This window comes from Diplotaxodon limnothrissa, linkage group LG6 (genome assembly GCF_057381915.1).
Source record: "Diplotaxodon limnothrissa isolate DT_005_m linkage group LG6, D_limnothrissa_male_GT1.1, whole genome shotgun sequence".
Lineage (NCBI taxonomy): Eukaryota > Metazoa > Chordata > Actinopteri > Cichliformes > Cichlidae > Diplotaxodon > Diplotaxodon limnothrissa.
Window position 1 is genome coordinate 27,881,122 of NC_140601.1, and position 18,016 is coordinate 27,899,137.

The 18,016-nt window shown below is 41.1% G+C and overlaps 1 protein-coding gene across 2 annotated transcripts in view; it reads right to left on the reverse strand.

The window, feature by feature from the left end:
* Nucleotides 1–1,183: 1,183 nt before the first annotated feature.
* Nucleotides 1,184–18,016, reverse strand: part of tnrc6c2 (trinucleotide repeat containing adaptor 6C2) — a 51,994-nt gene continuing 35,161 nt past the window's right edge. For both annotated transcript variants that reach the window (XM_085354945.1, XM_085354944.1), the window contains 17 exons: nt 17,637–17,840; nt 16,884–17,050; nt 16,715–16,792; nt 16,224–16,281; nt 15,835–15,977; nt 14,967–15,110; nt 14,052–14,192; nt 13,444–13,563; nt 13,118–13,201; nt 12,199–12,478; nt 11,686–11,850; nt 10,545–10,733; nt 9,857–10,006; nt 8,803–9,018; nt 7,299–7,372; nt 6,875–7,014; nt 1,184–6,286 (listed from right to left, as the gene is read on the reverse strand). In XM_085354945.1, the coding sequence (XP_085211071.1) occupies nt 5,938–6,286; nt 6,875–7,014; nt 7,299–7,372; nt 8,803–9,018; nt 9,857–10,006; nt 10,545–10,733; nt 11,686–11,850; nt 12,199–12,478; nt 13,118–13,201; nt 13,444–13,563; nt 14,052–14,192; nt 14,967–15,110; nt 15,835–15,977; nt 16,224–16,281; nt 16,715–16,792; nt 16,884–17,050; nt 17,637–17,840 (2,702 nt within the window). In that variant the 3' untranslated portion in view covers nt 1,184–5,937. The remainder of the gene's footprint in view (nt 6,287–6,874; nt 7,015–7,298; nt 7,373–8,802; nt 9,019–9,856; nt 10,007–10,544; nt 10,734–11,685; nt 11,851–12,198; nt 12,479–13,117; nt 13,202–13,443; nt 13,564–14,051; nt 14,193–14,966; nt 15,111–15,834; nt 15,978–16,223; nt 16,282–16,714; nt 16,793–16,883; nt 17,051–17,636; nt 17,841–18,016) is intronic.

An 18,016-nucleotide genomic window follows, 5' to 3' on the forward strand; every position in this document is an offset into this window, starting at 1 on the left:
GAACCCTGGCCTTCCTGAGACAAAATCCACATCTTTTTTTTTTTTTTTAATGAGTGTGCAAGATAGTGAGTAAACTGCGTTGCAGTATTACAGAAAACATAAAATCACCATGTAACACATACAGAGATAGTCCATCGATACTAAAAGAGAAATTAAAAATTGAAATATGACAACACTGATCAATCCCAGAGTTCTGAAAGTAGCATAAATCTTCATTTTGCAAGATTTTCATGTCCATATTTGATGGAAGATGAAATTTGTCCTTAAAAACAAAAAACGAAACCAAAAAACATTCCTGTTTCCTTGAACTCCGATAAATGAAATGCTTTGTAAACGACAGGTGGCTTTTGCAAAATAAAAAAAGAAAAGATAGGCACCTCTGAAATGAGTCTTATAACAAACTCACCTCCCACACTTTATCCCTTTCCGTCTCTCCATGAAGTTAAAATCAGGATTACTAGTCCTTCTACAGCTATCTATGGCCACAGTTCTTTGTTTTGTTTTTTGTTACTCTTTTTTTTCCTTTTATCATTTTTTTTTGCACATTTTTCTTTTTTAATTTTTTTTTCCTATTTCCTTTTTTATATAATTGGAACAAAATGGTGCAATACTCAAGATAATCCTTGTATTGGATTATTCCACAATAAAAGCCACTATAAGGTAGATAAACTTTTTACAGAATGGAAAAACAAAGTCCTTGAGTAAACATGTACACATGAATTGTCACCATCGCCCCTCCGTACTTAGACTCGTTTAACTACGATTAGCTGAGTGAGGGGTAGAAGACACTCAGTGCAACGTTAGAAGATAACAACGTCTATCAGAATAGTTTTTGACAGATCATCAACAATAACAACAACGAAAAAAAGAAGATATAAACAGACACAAAATATAACGTACTGAGTGGAACATAACAGCAGGCCACGTGCCCTGTACACAGTTTCTTGAGCACACATTCATACAAACATCTGACTTTCAAGCACACATCTAAGATGACTTTGTTTTTTTCAAAGATTTTGTATTTGTAACTTAATGCAATACACATCTGGTGTTCTCTAAAAGCCCCTAAGTGTACCTGTCAGATGGAAAGAACAAAAAAATAATAATTACTGACTTCACATTATGTTATTGGCGTTCAATGATTCAAGTATTTCTGTTCAATGTTTTGTTTTGTTTTGATATGTTTGTGATTTTTTTAATCAACTGGGTAAAATATGCATTAAACCAGGTGATTCAGGTTGGGCTTTTAGGCAGCCTAATTAACAAACAAATAACACACATATACAGTACAAACACTTCATAGTACTGTAATATGTCATCAAAACCAGAACGTGCATATCTGACTCCGTACAAGAAAGACTTTGCTTTCGATCAGTCAAGTATCAGTTTATACCCGACCCAAATTCTTTCCTTTGTCTCACTTATTTGCGGGGAAAATACATATTGCTCATTTTCAGCTGTGTTAAACCAAGACCTTTCAAACTAAAATGAAAGTTTCAGAGGTTACGATCCAAGAAGTCTGAAGAGGTGATACCACACACCGTACTCACAGTATATATATATATAGATATATATATTTATATGTAGTGTATACATATACTGCTATCTAGAACAGAGCTGTAGAGAGGAGAGCCTCTCGATGCTGGTGCAGCATGGGAAACCCCCTTCACTGTCAGGGTTCTCCAGTTAGTACAGGATGCTGGGAGGTCCTCGGCTATTGGGTCTGTCTGAGCTTGGATCAAGGCAGTTACAGAAACAGGCAATAGTGATTTTTGCTTGTGTGCTGCAGGACTGAAAGTCCTGAAAGGTAGCCTTTTCCCGTTTTCTTATTTTTATTTTTTTTTTTAATATATATTTTTTAAGCTTTTTTTTTTGTTTTTTTGTTTCATTTTTAAGACTTTGTACCTCTTGAAATGTGCCTCTCTGCTCCTGCTGATGCAGAATCAGAGAGTGAGGCTGATACAGTGGGCCCAAGCCACCTGGGTCTGTGGAAATGTACAGTTCAGTGGGCCTGCTTTGAGCAGGGCACAAACGTAAAACGAGATAAATACAGCATCCACAAAAAAAAGGCACCCCAGCCACCGCTCTGCTCCTTTAGATGTTGGTAGCAGAGGCTGATGACCAGAGACGTTTCAGCTAGAAGTGCAGAGCTTTTAACATATTATAGATCTTTTTTTTTCCATTTAGATTTTTTAGCATTTTTAAGATTTTTATGTCAAACTTCATAAAAATGACGTTAAAATGCAATTTCATTTTTGGTTTTAAAAAAATATGTACCCGGGATTACCCATCATCAACTGTGCACTGTAGCAAACCGGAACCCCCAACTGAGTAAAGATTTTCTCCTTAGCTTGGGACATTCCCCACAAAAGCATAAAAAAAAATCTCAGTCGCTTCAGGGTGTGATGCTGCCGCCCTTTTGTTTGATCCCTCCTGTCCCCCCCTACACCCTCTGCAAAGGTCATCAAAGCTCCTCCAAACAGGGAACAGAAGTGCTCTCTATAAATATACAGTATGACACAGCAAATTTATATTGGCACAATACATTGGCATCTTTTTACATGCAATAATGTCTCCCCAAACAATAACAAGAGGCCATCTTTTTGGGAAGAGGATTCAATGCGAGCCTCTTCCCCCCAACAATAAGGATTCAGTTTCGAGGCATGAGGTCTGTACGTCCTGCTGCGTGCAGATGGCCTTCGAAGTTTTAGACTTTGCTCTCACAGTAGAAAGGACAGATACGGAGAGCTGCATCTCATACTTTGTATCATCAACTCCCCTACCCTGAGATCAAGCTGGACAGAAGCGTCTTCAGCTCAGAGAGAAAGGCCGACCTTTTGATAAAGTGTTCTAACTTTTAGATACATGACAGTGTTCTGGTGGCTGAGCCTGACTTTACAGAAACTGCGGCCAGTTTGAAGTGCTGACAGGAGCGCGTGGGGGACAATTGTTAGGATATGCCAAGCTCTGGGAGGAGTGCTCATTCCCAAGACAGCTTTGGCGTGCTGTAAAGGGCCCCAGCCTCTCGTCTTTTTGCATAGAAACAGATATGAGGGCCTGTAGGTGCTTGGTCAGGGGAGGGCTACTGGGTCTTCTTGTGGTGGAGGAGGAGAGGAGGTCATAGCATAGCAGCTAGGCAAAGGGCAAGGGGGGACAGCCTGCGGGCAGGTGGAGCAGCTTGGAGCGGCAAACACCCACATCCCCCGTCTGAGACACCTTTTTTTTTTTCTTACACATCTCAAGATACTACCTGGAAGTACTACAGAATACTGTCAAACGAAGAAAGCATGATCAGTTAAAAACAAATAGACAATCATTAACGGTCTGTAGTATTGATCCTCATTTTGCATTCAATACACAGGATGAACATACAGAGGCACCTCTGACCAAAGTGTTTCTGCATATGAACAGTGAAGGGCTAGTTCAGCAGCCAGTACTTTGTAGACCACTGCATGTAGATAAAAATTAACAATATAACACACTGGAAAAAAAAAAAAAAAGTCAAATGATCTTTTCCAAAAAATACAAAGTACACTGGCAAAAATTCCAGAAATATGACTATTACATCTTCCAGCTAAAGTGATCTTTGTGTCAAAGAACTGAGAGATGGGAGGTGGGGGAGAGGGCAGGATGACAGCAGGGTCGAGTGGTAGTGGGCCCCTGTTGGAGATGCCGTGTGTGCGGCAGAGAGCCGTGATTGGCCAGTCCCGGAGGATCTGTTTTTCACGCCAGACTGAGAGACGGTCAAGTGGAGCCCAGGAGGAAGTGCTGCGCTGTGGGGCTGCCGCTCGACATCCAGAGGACCACAGCAAAGAGGCACTCAGTGGACACTCCCCCACCTCACCCCACTCTGACTCAACCACCGACTGACCGGATTGGCTGTCCAGCGGGTGTCAGAGACCACTGACACTGCAAAGTCTAGAGCCTCCAAAGAGAGCAAGGATAACAATTTTTGGAGTAACAGTGATAATCACGTTGATATAGTTCAAAGAAGGGGAAAAAACCAAGAGTGAAGTTTTTTCCCCCCAAAAGTCCAATGGTACAGTTCAGTTTTGTTTCCCTTCAGCCTGCTACCAGAGGAACAACGCCAGACACGTTTCCATGGAATAGATACAGTACATAAAAGAGCAGTACTTTTTTTGTGTTGTTTTCATCGTTTTTGCTGCTCCTTTTTGATTTATTGGATTGCAGTTGAAGCGATTTGCTCTTCATAAGTGCTATGATAAAACCCTTAGAACTCAAAAAAAAATCTTAGTCTCTTCTGTTTGTACAGTACCAAACGCAAGGAACACTCGTAGGTCTACTGCATTAGGAGAAACCCCTCTTATTTGGTATTGTGCCAGATGCCCAGAACCATCCAATCCCGCTGTGGTTTCAGTCTCTGTTGGGTGTGGCTGTGGCACGCAGAGAGGAAGTGTGCATTGTTGTGTACCCCAGTGTCACTTTTTAGTACAATTTGCTGCATACACAGTTCAACAGCTGCTTCTTCCTCTTTGCAGAATTTTCCCAACAGTTTCAAGGGGACTGGTGGTCTGGAGGGAATCCAAGTTTTGAAAAATGGGGGTAAGGTGGGTTTTTTTGTTTTTTTTTTGAAGTTCCAAAGTCTTTTTGCTGAAATCAGCAACATTCAAAACATAAAAGACAAACAAGAAAACAAAAATATTAGACAAACCAGCTCCGGTGGACATCGACTGTGGACGGAAGAAAGGTCTATGGTGTATATTGCACAATGTAACTGTCACTTGAAAGTAGAATTGAGGTTTTTTTCCTCCGAAAATTGGCCGACCATAAAGGCCGCTGGGCTTCATAACAAATCTGTCATTAGAAAATTCGACAAAGCACCAGAAAGCAACTGGGTTCCGATTTTAAAGGTGACCAGAAGGATCCGGGCTCATAGAGGTCAATGATTAGGTGCCACCGGACATACATATTCATAAGGAAATGGACAAACGCAGCAAGGCTGACAAATAATCTTCTCTCAGCTTATTCGTTGTGATGGGTGTCAAAACTTTTGCTTGGATTTAGGCCTACCAAAGAAACAAAACAAAAACAACAAAAAAACAACTGTGTCAATCCCTTTAAGACAAATTAAAATAATACGTAGATGATTGGTAGTGCCAGTCACGTGGCGTGGCCAGGCCTTCTTACTGCCCGGCGACAAAGTCAGTCACCAGTTGTGTCCTGTACCGCTCGCTGGCTCAGAGGTGAAACTGTGCAAGATTTCAGCTTTTTCTTCAGTTACAAAACAAAAAAAAGAACAAAAAACAAAGACGGCTTGGGAAGGACCTGGGCCAGAGAGCACTTAAGGCTAATATTAGTGCTGAGAAACAAACATTAACATAACTAGTAAAGGTCTTTGAACAACATCATTGGCCATGGATATGCTGGGAATGGTTGTTGTAAGTCTTATTTTGGGATGATTTTTTTTATTTGTTTTTAGGAGGGAAAAGGAAAGTCTCAGATGGCAGCTTTGATTGCTTCTCCTAAAAAGAAATCCTCCCACAGAATGCCATGAATACTTATGGAAAAACTAATAAAACAGTTAAAATTTTTCTTTGTGTTGTGTCTCACTTCAGTTTTTTTTTTTTTTTTTTTTTAATATAATGCATTTTAAAAAATACCAAGAGGACAAAAAGGGCTGTTTTCCCTCAAAAACAAAACAAAAAACGGCAAACCAAATGAGAAAGGGACCAAAGTAAAACAAAAGGACTGGGGTCTGCAGTCTGTGGTAATGACCCCAACCTTCTGATTTACAATTCACAGTTCAAACAGTTCAAATTGATACTGATTATCACCACATGATTTGCTTGGGTTTTGCTCCTGTTCACATTGATTTTTTTTTTTTTTCTTTTCTTAATCCACCCCACCCTCCACCAATGGCTTACATGACATGGTGGCGGTGAGTTAGTTGGTTGGTTAGTGTGTTGTGGCATCATCCTACATGGACTCCCCACTCAGCAGATCTCCAGGCAGCAGGGTGTTAATAGGGGTGGGGCTCCCAATCACGCGTGCATCCTCTCCACTGGGCGGACCCCACAGGCTGGAGTACTGAGGCACACCGCCCCACAGCAGGTCGCCTCCGCTGGCCTTGCCTCCGCCGGTGCTGCTGCTCCACTGGCCAATTGAGTGGGACTGCGCTGCCCCGCCCATTCGGTTTTGATTGGTTCCCGGGTTGGCCTGCCAGCTCGTGGTGTTTGCCCCCAGCGACTGGCCTTGTGCAAAAAAGCGGTTCACTTCCTCCTCGCCAGCAAACTCCGCCAGGATTGTGGTATTTCCGAGCACGCACCTTAACGCACAGAAGAAGAAGAAAACAATTATGAATGGTTTTTATGATCAGGAGCAAACCAGACATGACAGATGATTGCTTTTAATGTTATTCAATTGTTTTTGTGCTTAATGCCAACATTACACTGTAACCACATTTAATGCTGCTGATAATGAAAAGTGGGTCACAAGGCTTGTATTTTGTTTCCATGGCAACAAACTATTAGCTAAACCGAATCAGGGAACTCTCATGAGACTCACAGAAATAACAACGTGAGCGTGCAGCCTAAACACGTGTCTCCACACTGCTCTTTTCCCATGATGAACTAATTATCACAACAATCTCTGTAATTTTGCAATACATCTGACCACGGTGTGACTCCCCACCCCCATGTGACTGTCCCAGACACAAAAATAACATTGCTTGGAATTATTGAGAATGTTGAACTGTTCTATTCATGAGAAAAGATACTAAAGAAATCAGGAACACTGTGTTTTCCCCAAGCATTTGTCTTTTTTTTCACTGTTATATTGCCTCAGTAAAAAGTGCCCTTTTCCCCCGTTTTTAAGTCCACTTTTGCTGATGTAAAAGACTTGTGCTAACGCTTACATGTGCAGGGACTTCTGGGCCTTGGCAGCCTCGTCCTTGGAGCTGTAGCGCACCACAGCATTCCCCTGGGTCAGGTTGAGATGGAATGTGATCAAGGGGCCGTGCTGCATACACAGGGTCCGCAGAGTTGAACCATCAATCTGCAGCAAAGAACAAGACATTAGCACACTAAAGTTGCAGTCACAACTATCTTACCATTTTATCTCAAACACAGTCTACCTTCTGTTTTTATTCCTTTTGCTTTGTTTCTTTTGTCATTGCAACTATATAAAAGGTTACACCAGCAGAAATCTACAACTGCAGATTCAAATTTGAGCGGACTAAACTCGAATTCCTTATAATGGCCCAAGGTATCAGTGAAAAACTAGCGCAAAAAAAAAAGAAAAGGAAAGAAAAAAAAAGAAAAAAAGAAAAGCATACGCACTTGTGGGGTGAGATTCCTCAGCACCAGCCAGCTGCTGGTTCTGTTGGAGCTGTCTGTACTCCATGTGGTTCCCTCTGTAACACGGATGCAGACAGAGTTAAAAATTAAGAGTTTTCTTGGAATAATGATTTGCAGAAATACTTTCATTACAAGTTATTTGACTCAATGTCAAAACTGAATCTTGGTCAGGCACAGGCACGCATTGCAAGAAGCCTAGATGGCTTCTTTCTAAAGAAAGATAAAGTGAGTGTGTATCAATGTGACAGTGCCCTTCTAACAGAAAGAGAAAAATAGCTGTATTCAACATACAACACTCTCTGATATTATGAGACTTTTTCCAGAGCCCTGAGACTCTGGGCCTTGAAGTCTAAGAGCTCAACTACTAAGGAAAACATGACACCAGTTGCTATCTATTCCACACACTAAATTTATTTCCTCTTTGCTGCATAAAGTATAGATCTGTCATGTCAAAACGAGGTCACGCGAAAGCTGGTAAACCTCAAGATGTCAGTTTGGCAGGGTGTGTTCAGGCAACCTTTACAATACCAAGAGTTGGGTTGTGCTAAGTCGCAGCTGTGAACACCACACCTATGCATAGGCAACCATGTCTGTGGCTTGCGTGTAATACATCATAGAGATGTATTCGCCTGTATTCGTGGTCACGGCAATCTGCTCAAATGTCCTGATTTGTCCTCTGTAAATTACAGGCACTGTACGCAGCTTAAGTTCAGCAATTTCAAAGAAATTGTTAGAAGCAACCTGATATTTATTTGTTCATGAAGTAAATAGCCAATATTGCAGTTATGATGATGATACACTGTTCTTTAAAAAAGCAGTTTAACCCACATGATGATCATTAACTAAAGCTGAAATGAAAATGAAAACTAAAACTGGGCATTAAAAACCATTTTAGCCACCTGAAATAAATATAAATGAGACTTCAGAAAAAAAAGAAAATAAGAAAATTACTTGTAAAGTGTGTCATTAAAAAATAAAAAAGGAATAATGTCTTTACTTTATGTTACTATAATCAAATTTATAAACGCAACCAGTCTGAGCAGGCTTTGGGGAATCTGGTTATTGAGACTGTCTACATGACTGTGTTTGTATAGCTTGAAAAGAAACATCATATCGTTATAAACTTTCTAAATCACACAATCTGACTCTTCCTCGTGTAGTAAAAACAAAACTAAAACTAACACCGAATAAAAACTAAACTAAAACTAGACACAATAGATACTGAAATGAGAAATCTCACTCAGGAAACTCATTGAAACTAAAGTCAATTCAAAACAGAACGACACAAAATAAAAACAAGAACTGAAGAAAAATGTAAAGTGGAGTAATCACACACCTGAAGTGCCTGAATCACACACTAAACTGTCAATACTGGTGTTTTTTTTCTCTTTTTCCAATAGTATGCTTATTTTCAATAAAAACTCAGTGATGACGTATCAGATAGTTTCACATCACTATTTCTGATAAAAAGAAATTGAGTGCTCACCAGAGGAGTATGAGCCACTCCAGCCTTGAGACAGACCCAGCGAATTGCCTCCCCAGGTAGAGGAGGGCTTGGTGTTAGTGAGGCCTGGCGGAGGCCGTGATGGGGCTGTGGTGCTGCGTGGCCCCTGTGGGACTTTCCAAAGCTCGTGGGACAGAGAAGCTTGGCTCTGAGAGATGGGCCCTGGGGACCAAGTGGATTTCATGTCAGACAGTTTACCTGTACATGGAGAGCAGAAACAGAGAAAGAGAAAGAGGATACTGTTAAAAAATGTTTTTTAATGTATTTATTTTTTTTATATGTAATATGACCGTTCAACTGGATCATCTGGAACTTCTTTATAGTAGCTTCAAAATGTGGAAATGAACAGCAAAACAAGCCACAAACCCACCTGTCTTCAATTACACCATACTTTGCAAAAATGTCTACAAATAAAAACTTCAAATATCCTTTTTTAAGATTCATGAACACATAGGGTGTGTACCAATGTCACGACCAGTTAGGTGAGGCTTGTTTTTTTTTGTGGGTTTGGTCAAAGAGTTTTGGTAAAGGATGTTTAAGGCGCTGAAGGAACAGGTTTTTAGGTGTGACTGAGGTAAGGACATGTATAAATAAAGTTCAGAGGTTAAGTAAGGTTGAAGATAAGGAGAATTTCTCCATTTGGGCAAGGAAAGGTCAGCAGGTCCACACATGAGTGGGAATACGTGGGATGTGTACCTGAGGCATCTCCATCACAGGACGACAGTCTGAAAGATCTAGAGTAGCCACTGACGGGCCAGTCGCTGCTGATTGGAGGCAAAGAGCCATTCTGAAGTGGAGAAGCTGTGGCTATATGGTTGTAGAGAACAGTGTGGTGAGCAGACACAAACCCCCAAAAAGGTTAATTTCATATATGCTGTGCAGCATGATGGTGGGGGTCTGTGGTGAAGCAGATATGGTAGCATGGATAGGCTTGTGGAAGTGGTTACTAACGTATATTCATCTAACTTTACAAAGCGCGACTTTTCGGTGGGGCTATCGGTCGTACTGATATTTGGGCCCTTGTCTGTTGTCATACCTCCATTCCTGTCTCGCAGCAGGTAACGGTTGACGTCGTGGATGTTGGTGTTGATGGTGGGACCGCTGGGGACGCTGCCAGGGGTCATATTGGGGTCATTCTCGGGGTCGATGTTCTGAAGGCCTTTCCATGGCACCCCTGGGCAGAACTCTAAAACACACGCACACAATAAAGGACTGCTAAAACTTCAAGGTTAGATGTACACAAAGGTGTGAAGCGAGGTGTTACGCTGAATTATACTTGGTGCACTGCAACTGCAGCAACTGGGGTGCGTGAGATGAATTGCAAGAGGGCTTGCAGATAGAGGTCCACTCTGGACAGGCTAAGTTTAGCAGTAATACTGTTTAGCCTACTTTATATAAGAGCTGCCATGTAAATGTGTAAAATGGTATTGTGGTGAACCAACCTGATCTAATGCTATGCTTCGTATTTAAATCTTCCTCTGAATTTTGTAGACTGAATAGCTGCTTCCTTAGCAGCAGCCTTAATTGATGCAATTAAGCAATTACGACATAAGAAAAGTACTGTTTGTATTTTATTAGTCCAGTGAGATTGTACTGCGTTCTAGATAAACACCCGACATGTTCATAAATGCCTTTGTATCCAAAGATTCAGAGACTTTTTCACACAATTTAAAGAAAAACACCTGTCTGTTCTACACCTTTATACCTCTGCATCTCATTCTCACCTGGGGGCCAGTTAATGTTGGTCCCATTGGAGATCTTTTCACTGGGACTCTTGCCCTGGCCCCAGTCAGGGGGCACGAGGGGGCTGGTGGGAGACTCAGAGCTGGAGATTAGATTGTAAGGGCTGTATGAGTCCTCCAGCTGAGGAGGCTTCCCAGGAGGGACCAGGGTAGAGGCAGCAGATATGGCACCTGAAACACACAAGGAAAAAGTAAGAAAGTCACCTGAACCTAGTCCAACTTAGTAGGAAAATATACACATTTTTGCAAGTATTAATATTATAAATGCACATTTAACACCACCCTAAAAATGGTGTCTACATTAAGTCTATTTTTAAGTCTACTGATGCTCCTATTGAGCTTCAGTAGACGTAAGATTAAGATCTTCAATAAACATTTCCATAGTGGGAGAAAAAAGATGAAACTATGAGCTAAGAATAACTGTTTGCAGTCCACAGATTGTTATCTACGTATAAGCTGGAAAACAGATCATGTGTATGAAATGCAGAACCTGACGAAATCTTAAATGCTAAAATGAAAGTAATGCAGTAGTTGACAAGTCTGCGTCAGTTAACTAGTTTCTCAAAACATTACAGAAATTGTTTTTATGGAAAGTAACTGACATCATTACTGAGTGCTTTGTGTACTTCAGTGGTTTCAAACTGACACAAATATAAGACTGCATTTGTCTTCTCGAAAATCACAGAAATGTCACAATTATATTCAAGGATGTGACTGCAACACCTGTCATTGTTATTGGGTGGAACTATGACACCTCAGACTCAGGGATTCTTAATGAGCTTGCAAACAGAACGTGCGAAAAAAAACAAACGCACAGTCAAAAGTCTTGCATGATACAAGTGGCAAAAAGCTACTGTCAGTTGTTGAGTTACTCATTGGGAAACAAGTCAACGAGTCCTAAGTGTGTTAGGAGGTGTGGCGTTTGCAATAGTGCCTTATAATCACTCCTCAACAAGTGAAGCATGTCTGCACAAAAATCTCAAGATTATTTTTAAAAAGGCGTTGGAAAGTATTTATGCAAAAAAACAACTTAACATTAAATGTCAGGCTGGTTTCATCTAACAATTTTCTCAAAGCCTCTACATTATGTGAGCATGCTTGTCTGTGTTATTGTGCAAAGTACCGTGCTTATTGAGGTTGTTCTCCAGATTTGAAGAGTTGCCAGAGAGGTTGTCCATGGAGTTGGAGTGTGTCCACTGGGACAGGCGGGATTGGGGCTGAGGGGGCTCCTTAAGGGACAGACCCCCAACCTCCATGCAGTTTACATTCATGTTTGGATTCAGTCCAGCTGAACACAAAACACAGGAATCTTTTGTTAATATTTGCACAAATAAAAACAAATATTTCAAACACACAACACAACGATACACTGTTTGATACATTGTGTTGCACATACAACTATAAGACAAAAGATGCAAGCATTTTGGCAATTGCACGATTTTTTTTTTTTTTTTTTTTTTTTAAAGAGTTGCTGATTTTTTTTTACTTCACATGACACAAAATCAGGTGCTACACAGGCTGTAATACACAATGAGGGTTCTTCTTTTATTTCTGTGTCATGGGAAAATTTGAGTTTTAAACAAAGTGACCATAGTGTAGTTCTTTCAGCCCCGTGTTGTTGCTAGAGCAGACTCACAGAGAGGGTAGGTGCTGTAGGCGCTGGGCGACGACGGCGGCTCTTTGGTGTGCAGTGTATCGGCAAGGCTCGGAGCCTGGTGAGTGCCTGTGAAGGGGTCCAGGGTTGATTTGCCAGAGCCGGGGCCTCCGGCGGGGCCACCGGGGGGATGCAGACCAGTGGAGGAGGAAGAAGAAGAGGAATGAGAGGGAAGTTGTTGCTGCTTCATCAGCAGCGCTTGGTACAGCTGACGCTGGTGCTGCTGGATCTGCTGCTGCATGTTGGTGATTGTACGTGCAACCTGGGAGAGAAAAGGAGGACTGTCATAATTATGTATTTCAAAAGAAAGCACTGGGAAATATAGGCCAGGAGAGCAACAACATTAATCAAATTATGGATGGAAATAATGAAACAAAAGAAAAACAAAGAGGAAGTCGAGACAGTGGAGAATAGAAAGGAAAAGCAAGAGGAAAATAAAATGTTTCAATGTTATAGATAAAGATACGCAAGCAAAAACAAACAAAAAGAACACGCAGGGGTGGTTTGCAAAGATAAGCTTAAACAGAAAATGTTAGATAGATAAGATTTACCTATATCTTATGGATCTTGTGGGTTATTTTTAACAAAACATAATTTCTTTTACAAAAAGGAGAACAAACTATCGCCTTTTGCAAAATGGAGAAGTTGTCAGATAATGGGAAGTAACAAGTTCCTGTGTTATCTAAACGTTTCAGCAACTCCTGTTGTTACAAAGCATATTCTTTTCGCTGTTGTAATGATGTGACAAAAAATAAGTGAAAAAAAAAAAGAAAAAAAAAAAGGAATAAATGAAGTTGGGTCACAGTACGATGACTCATGGCCCACATGTAGTCACGCACATGAAATTTTAAAAGACCTTCACGGTCATACTTTATTTGTAATGACACATTTATTGACTCACTTGCTGCTCTTGTTGTCTAATAGGGCCGGAAACATTGCGCTGCGCCTGCATCATCTGGTGCTGGATTTGTAAACGCTGGTACGCCTGAATCGATGAAGACAAATAAAGAAATACGTTGATGTAAACAATAAAAAAATCTACACTCCCTTTCTCATGCATTGTTAGATATCGTCATTTTTAAAAATGACATATTCATAGGAAGTAAAATCTAATTAAAAAGTCAAATCAAAAATGAAAATAAAGGTCCAGAAGACATATTCTCTCGCACAAGCTGTAAAGGTTAAAGCTGCGCTGCAAATGCAATGCAAAGAGCGATGGCACCTCACCATTTGCAGTTGCTGAAGTTGGTACAACAGGGTCATTTGTTGAGGGTTTATTGGTGAAGTTAAAAGTGCAGGGTTCAGACCAATGTTTTTTGCTGCAAACTGCAAGAGCTGTGCTTGGACCTGAAGCGAATAGAGAAAATGGAGGTGGAACAAAAGAGAGATGACAAGTTAGTCACTGCACATCACAATAACTGTACATAAAAGCACCTTCTGGCAAGATGAAACTAGCCACCGCTGCATTTGTGCAGGATAGAAAAGAAGGGAGGTGAAAGGTCTGGGAGGCAATCTTGCAATTTCAAGAGTTATGGCCACAGTATGTCAACCACATCACTGAAACTGCACATGAGTTTTTAAGTGTGATTAAAAAAAAAAGGTAAAAAGCGATCTACGCTGTGGAGATTTTAAGAGGACAAAGACGACATATTCAACAGAATTAAAATGAGTTAAAAAGCCCAAAATATACAAAATATACACGTGGGGGAAGAAAAGAATCATGTTCCTCGGCCATATCACAAAATCTTCAAGCTTTAAGCGATTGTTTATATGTGTTAGGACTTGACATAGTAGCACATAATAAATCTAATATGCATTATCATGTGTTTGACTACCTGAGGGGAGAGAAACGGAGGCACTTGAGCACGTAGACTAGGCTGGGAGGAGCTGAGAGGTGGCACTGGTGGCTGAGGAGGCTGCTGCTGCATGGCCCGGGTTTGTGCTGCTCCACTACTGCCAAACATTCCACTGGGTATCTGTATGCAGGAATCACAATGGTACAATTAAATATTCAAGAGTACTGCCATGTAATGGCAGTATAAACAAAAAAACGTCAAAACAAAAATACATAAAAAAAAAAAAAATTGAAATGAAGAAAAAAAAAGAAAAGGTGAAGTGTCTGCAATATTGCAAAATTTGATTAGGTCTAGATCACGTGTTTTACAGCAGAGCATATACTGAGGGAAAAAGGTGAGAGCAACTGTTTGTTTGATCATAAAAATGTCAGAAATTGCATTTTTTAAATTGACGAAAAACAATCAGCCTGTAAAAGCCACTTGTTCAAATTTCTAACCCCATACTGCTGAAGAGGGCTTTCCTTTCAGTTTGAAAAAAGGCTGCTTGCAGTGCCTTTGTTTGGACTTCAAGGACATCCTGTAGTTTTTCTGGGCCATGCCTGCCTCTAGGGGTGATATTTGATAGAGCATAACTATCTGGTTTCAATGGGCTCTTCAGGCAAGGTTATACACAAAAGTGAGCAACAGAAAAAGGGAGATGTGGGAAAGCATGTGAATAGAGAGATGTGTATAAAACAATTTAACACATCTTTTGTTGCTGCTACTGCAATCTGTATATGGAAATCCCACAGAGAGCACTGCAAATTAGTGGTTGTGCACAGTGATACTGTCTGTATCAGCTGTCCAAGGGTGCAAAGCCCCCCCCCCCCCCCCATACTACATATGTAGTATTTTATACTACATATATTTAAAAAAGAAAAGAAAAAGAAGAAAAGAAAAGAAAACCTGCTTTACCTGTCTGTTCAAGTTTTGCATGGCCAGCCCCGGGTTGCCCTGTCCCAGACCCTGCCCAGGAAGGCTACTATTGGCCAGGGGGAGCTTCAGGCTGGGGGAAGGCAAAAACGGTGATGGGGGGGTGTCGTCTGACAGGACGCCATCCTAGACCAGAGGAAAATAAACAGTTAATGAGGGGAATAAAGGCAGATGAGTGCAACATCAAACATTACACGTTGACAATGTTAATTATATGTGTGTAAAAACATTTCTTGTACTAACCAAGACGTTACAATCTAAAAACCTTCCAATGTGATGTGTTAACATATCATAAAAGCTACAATCTAAGCATATAATTAGAGAAAAGCCTAAAGTTACAGTAAGGGCTCAAACCTTTCCTTTTGCTAAAGCATATAGTTAGGGCTGGATCACGTGACCCTGAATCCTCCCTTAGTTATGCTGCAATAGGTGTAGGCTGCTTGGAGAGTCCCATGATGCATTGAGTGTTTTTTCTTCAGTCACCTTTCTCACTCACTATGTGTTAATAGACCTCTCTGCACTGAATCATACTTGTTATTCATCTCTGGCTCTCTTCCACAGCATGTCTTTATCCTGTCTTCCTTCTCTCACCCCAATCGGTCGCAGCAGATGGCCACCCTTCCCTGAGCCTGGTTGTGCCGGAGGTTTCTACCTGTTCAAAGGGAGTCTTTCCTTCCCACTGTCACCAAAGTGCTTGCTCATAGGGAGTCATATGGTTTTCTCTGTACATATTATTGTAGGGTCTACCTTACAATATAAAGCGCCTTTAGGCGACTGTTGTTATGATTTGGTGCCGTATAAATAAAACTAAATTGAATTGAATACCACCATGCATTTATACCCGACGTACCTTGTCGAGGAAGGCGTTGCGTTCGGAGGGGTCTTTGGAGAGTGCGGAAGGCCGACACACCAAAGGCTTGTTCATGCCATTGCTGTAATCAGACATGCCCATGCCTCGCTTGTCCAGGTCTGTTTTCTTCTCTAAAAGAGCAGCTAGAAGGAGAAGAGGTGATTGCAGAGGTTGTGAAATCTAGCCAAATAAATATATTGTGTCACTATAAAAGAGAGTCTTATTTAATCTCATTAGTGGTAAAAATATATATTTTAAAGAAAAAGGTCCCTCAGTATTCAACCAAGCGGAACTGAAGAGAATGAACTGATTTATTCAAATAAAAACAAACATCTCAGAACAGCAAGCGTAAAGACAAGGTTGACACACGAAAATGCTGGTGTACTTACTCATAGCCTGGTCAAGGTTCATATTGTTGCTCTTCAATGCCTCCTCAGCAGGGTCTCTCTGTGAAGTACAAAAACCTTGTAATTAGCATAACCACACTGGGATTAATTTGCCAGAAGAGCTGATATTTCATCACTTGATAGTTTTTCCAGCCTGAAAAGGTTTCATTTATAATGCCCCAAAATTTTTGTTTAAGGTCACAATAACCTTTGACCATTGAAATCCAATTTGTTCATTCCACAGCGCTAGTGCATGCTTGTGCTAAATCGTAAGAAATTTCTTCCTGTGTTGAATAAATATCAAATTCCTGGTTAGAGGTCATAGTGACCTTCATCTCTGAGTATCACTTTCAGAACTGATAACCTAAATAAATGATGCCTCGCAGCTAAATCTGCCACCAGCACAGAGGCATTAAAGCAAAAATTCCAGAAGAAAGCTTGCGAGTGCTTTGAGTCTGCATTGACACTTAATTCTAAATATGCAGGGTTCATACCGGAAAGCCCATGTCAGTGAGTTGCTTGATGAGACGGTTCATAATCCAGGCCTCATCTGGCTTGTTGCCCATCTTCCCCTGAAAACAAAGAAGCAAAAATATTATGAATTCAACATTACATGATGTTTCCAAGGTCATAAATGCCACTGTGACAGGCGAGTTCACTGACCTTGTTTGGGCACTTCTTGGGTCCATTGCTCCAGGAGTTACAAGAAGAGCTGCTCTCCTGGGGGGTTGGGCTGTTCCATACATCCCCATCCTCAGTGTCCCATTGGCTGGTAGACATGCCCATCTCTTCCCCTCCATTTCCCCAGCCATCTTGCATAGGTTTGGGGCCTGAAAGAAAGGGATGGGAAATATAGGATTAAGTTGTGAGGAATAAAAGAAAAAAAATCTTCAGTGCATTACTCGATACTATGTGTCCTCTATATTCACAATACCATTTCAGAAGCTGAGCAGCACGTAACTTTAAACACAGCCACTTGGTGCCACTGTTGCTACATGCCAGTCTGCACTTTCTCCCTACACCTCCCCTCTATCGTTTCCAACATTTAAAACCAACAGCACAAATAACCAAGCTCCACTGAGGCGTGGAATTGCTTTAATCCAAGCAACACTCCAGCAGCACTAACAAAAACTTTCAAAACTGGCACAAACGGTACAGTTCTGTAGAAACTTCCCGTTTGTGTTCCCTAACTGAAGTGTGCTGTGCAAACATATTATGGAGCTACTGCCATAAACAAAATAGTGAACCCAAAGCAAACCAGTGCCTAAGTTGACAATTGTGTTCACAGGTTAAAGCAGAAAAACAGTAATTTTGTAAGTCTGAACTAATTGATGGCACTGAATATAGCACTGGTGGTATCAGCTAATCAACTCCTATTATTAACATCCAGCATTAACAATAAATTCTGAGTGTTACCTGGCTTGCAAGGTGCAGAACCTGGGGGTCCACTTCCCCTGCCATAGGGGCCAGAGGACTCATGGCCACCGTCTCCCCATCCTCCTACCCCACCTGGGGGCTTGCCCCAGGCTGAGGTACCATTGTCCACAGCTGATGTTGGAGCTGCTGGCTCTCCCCAAGCAGGTTCTGACTTGGGCTGAACACTTGGAATCTCCCCCCAGCCTGGAAGAAAGGGCAATTAATTAGTTAAAAGAATGAAATCAGCTTCTTTACAGCAGAAATTTTCATCAATTTTAAAACATCATTAGTTAATCCTCTTATGTGCTTCCCTGAAAACAAATGGAATAATACCACTGTTCCCATCAAGGCCAGCATCACATAGCATGAAGGTCTAAAGA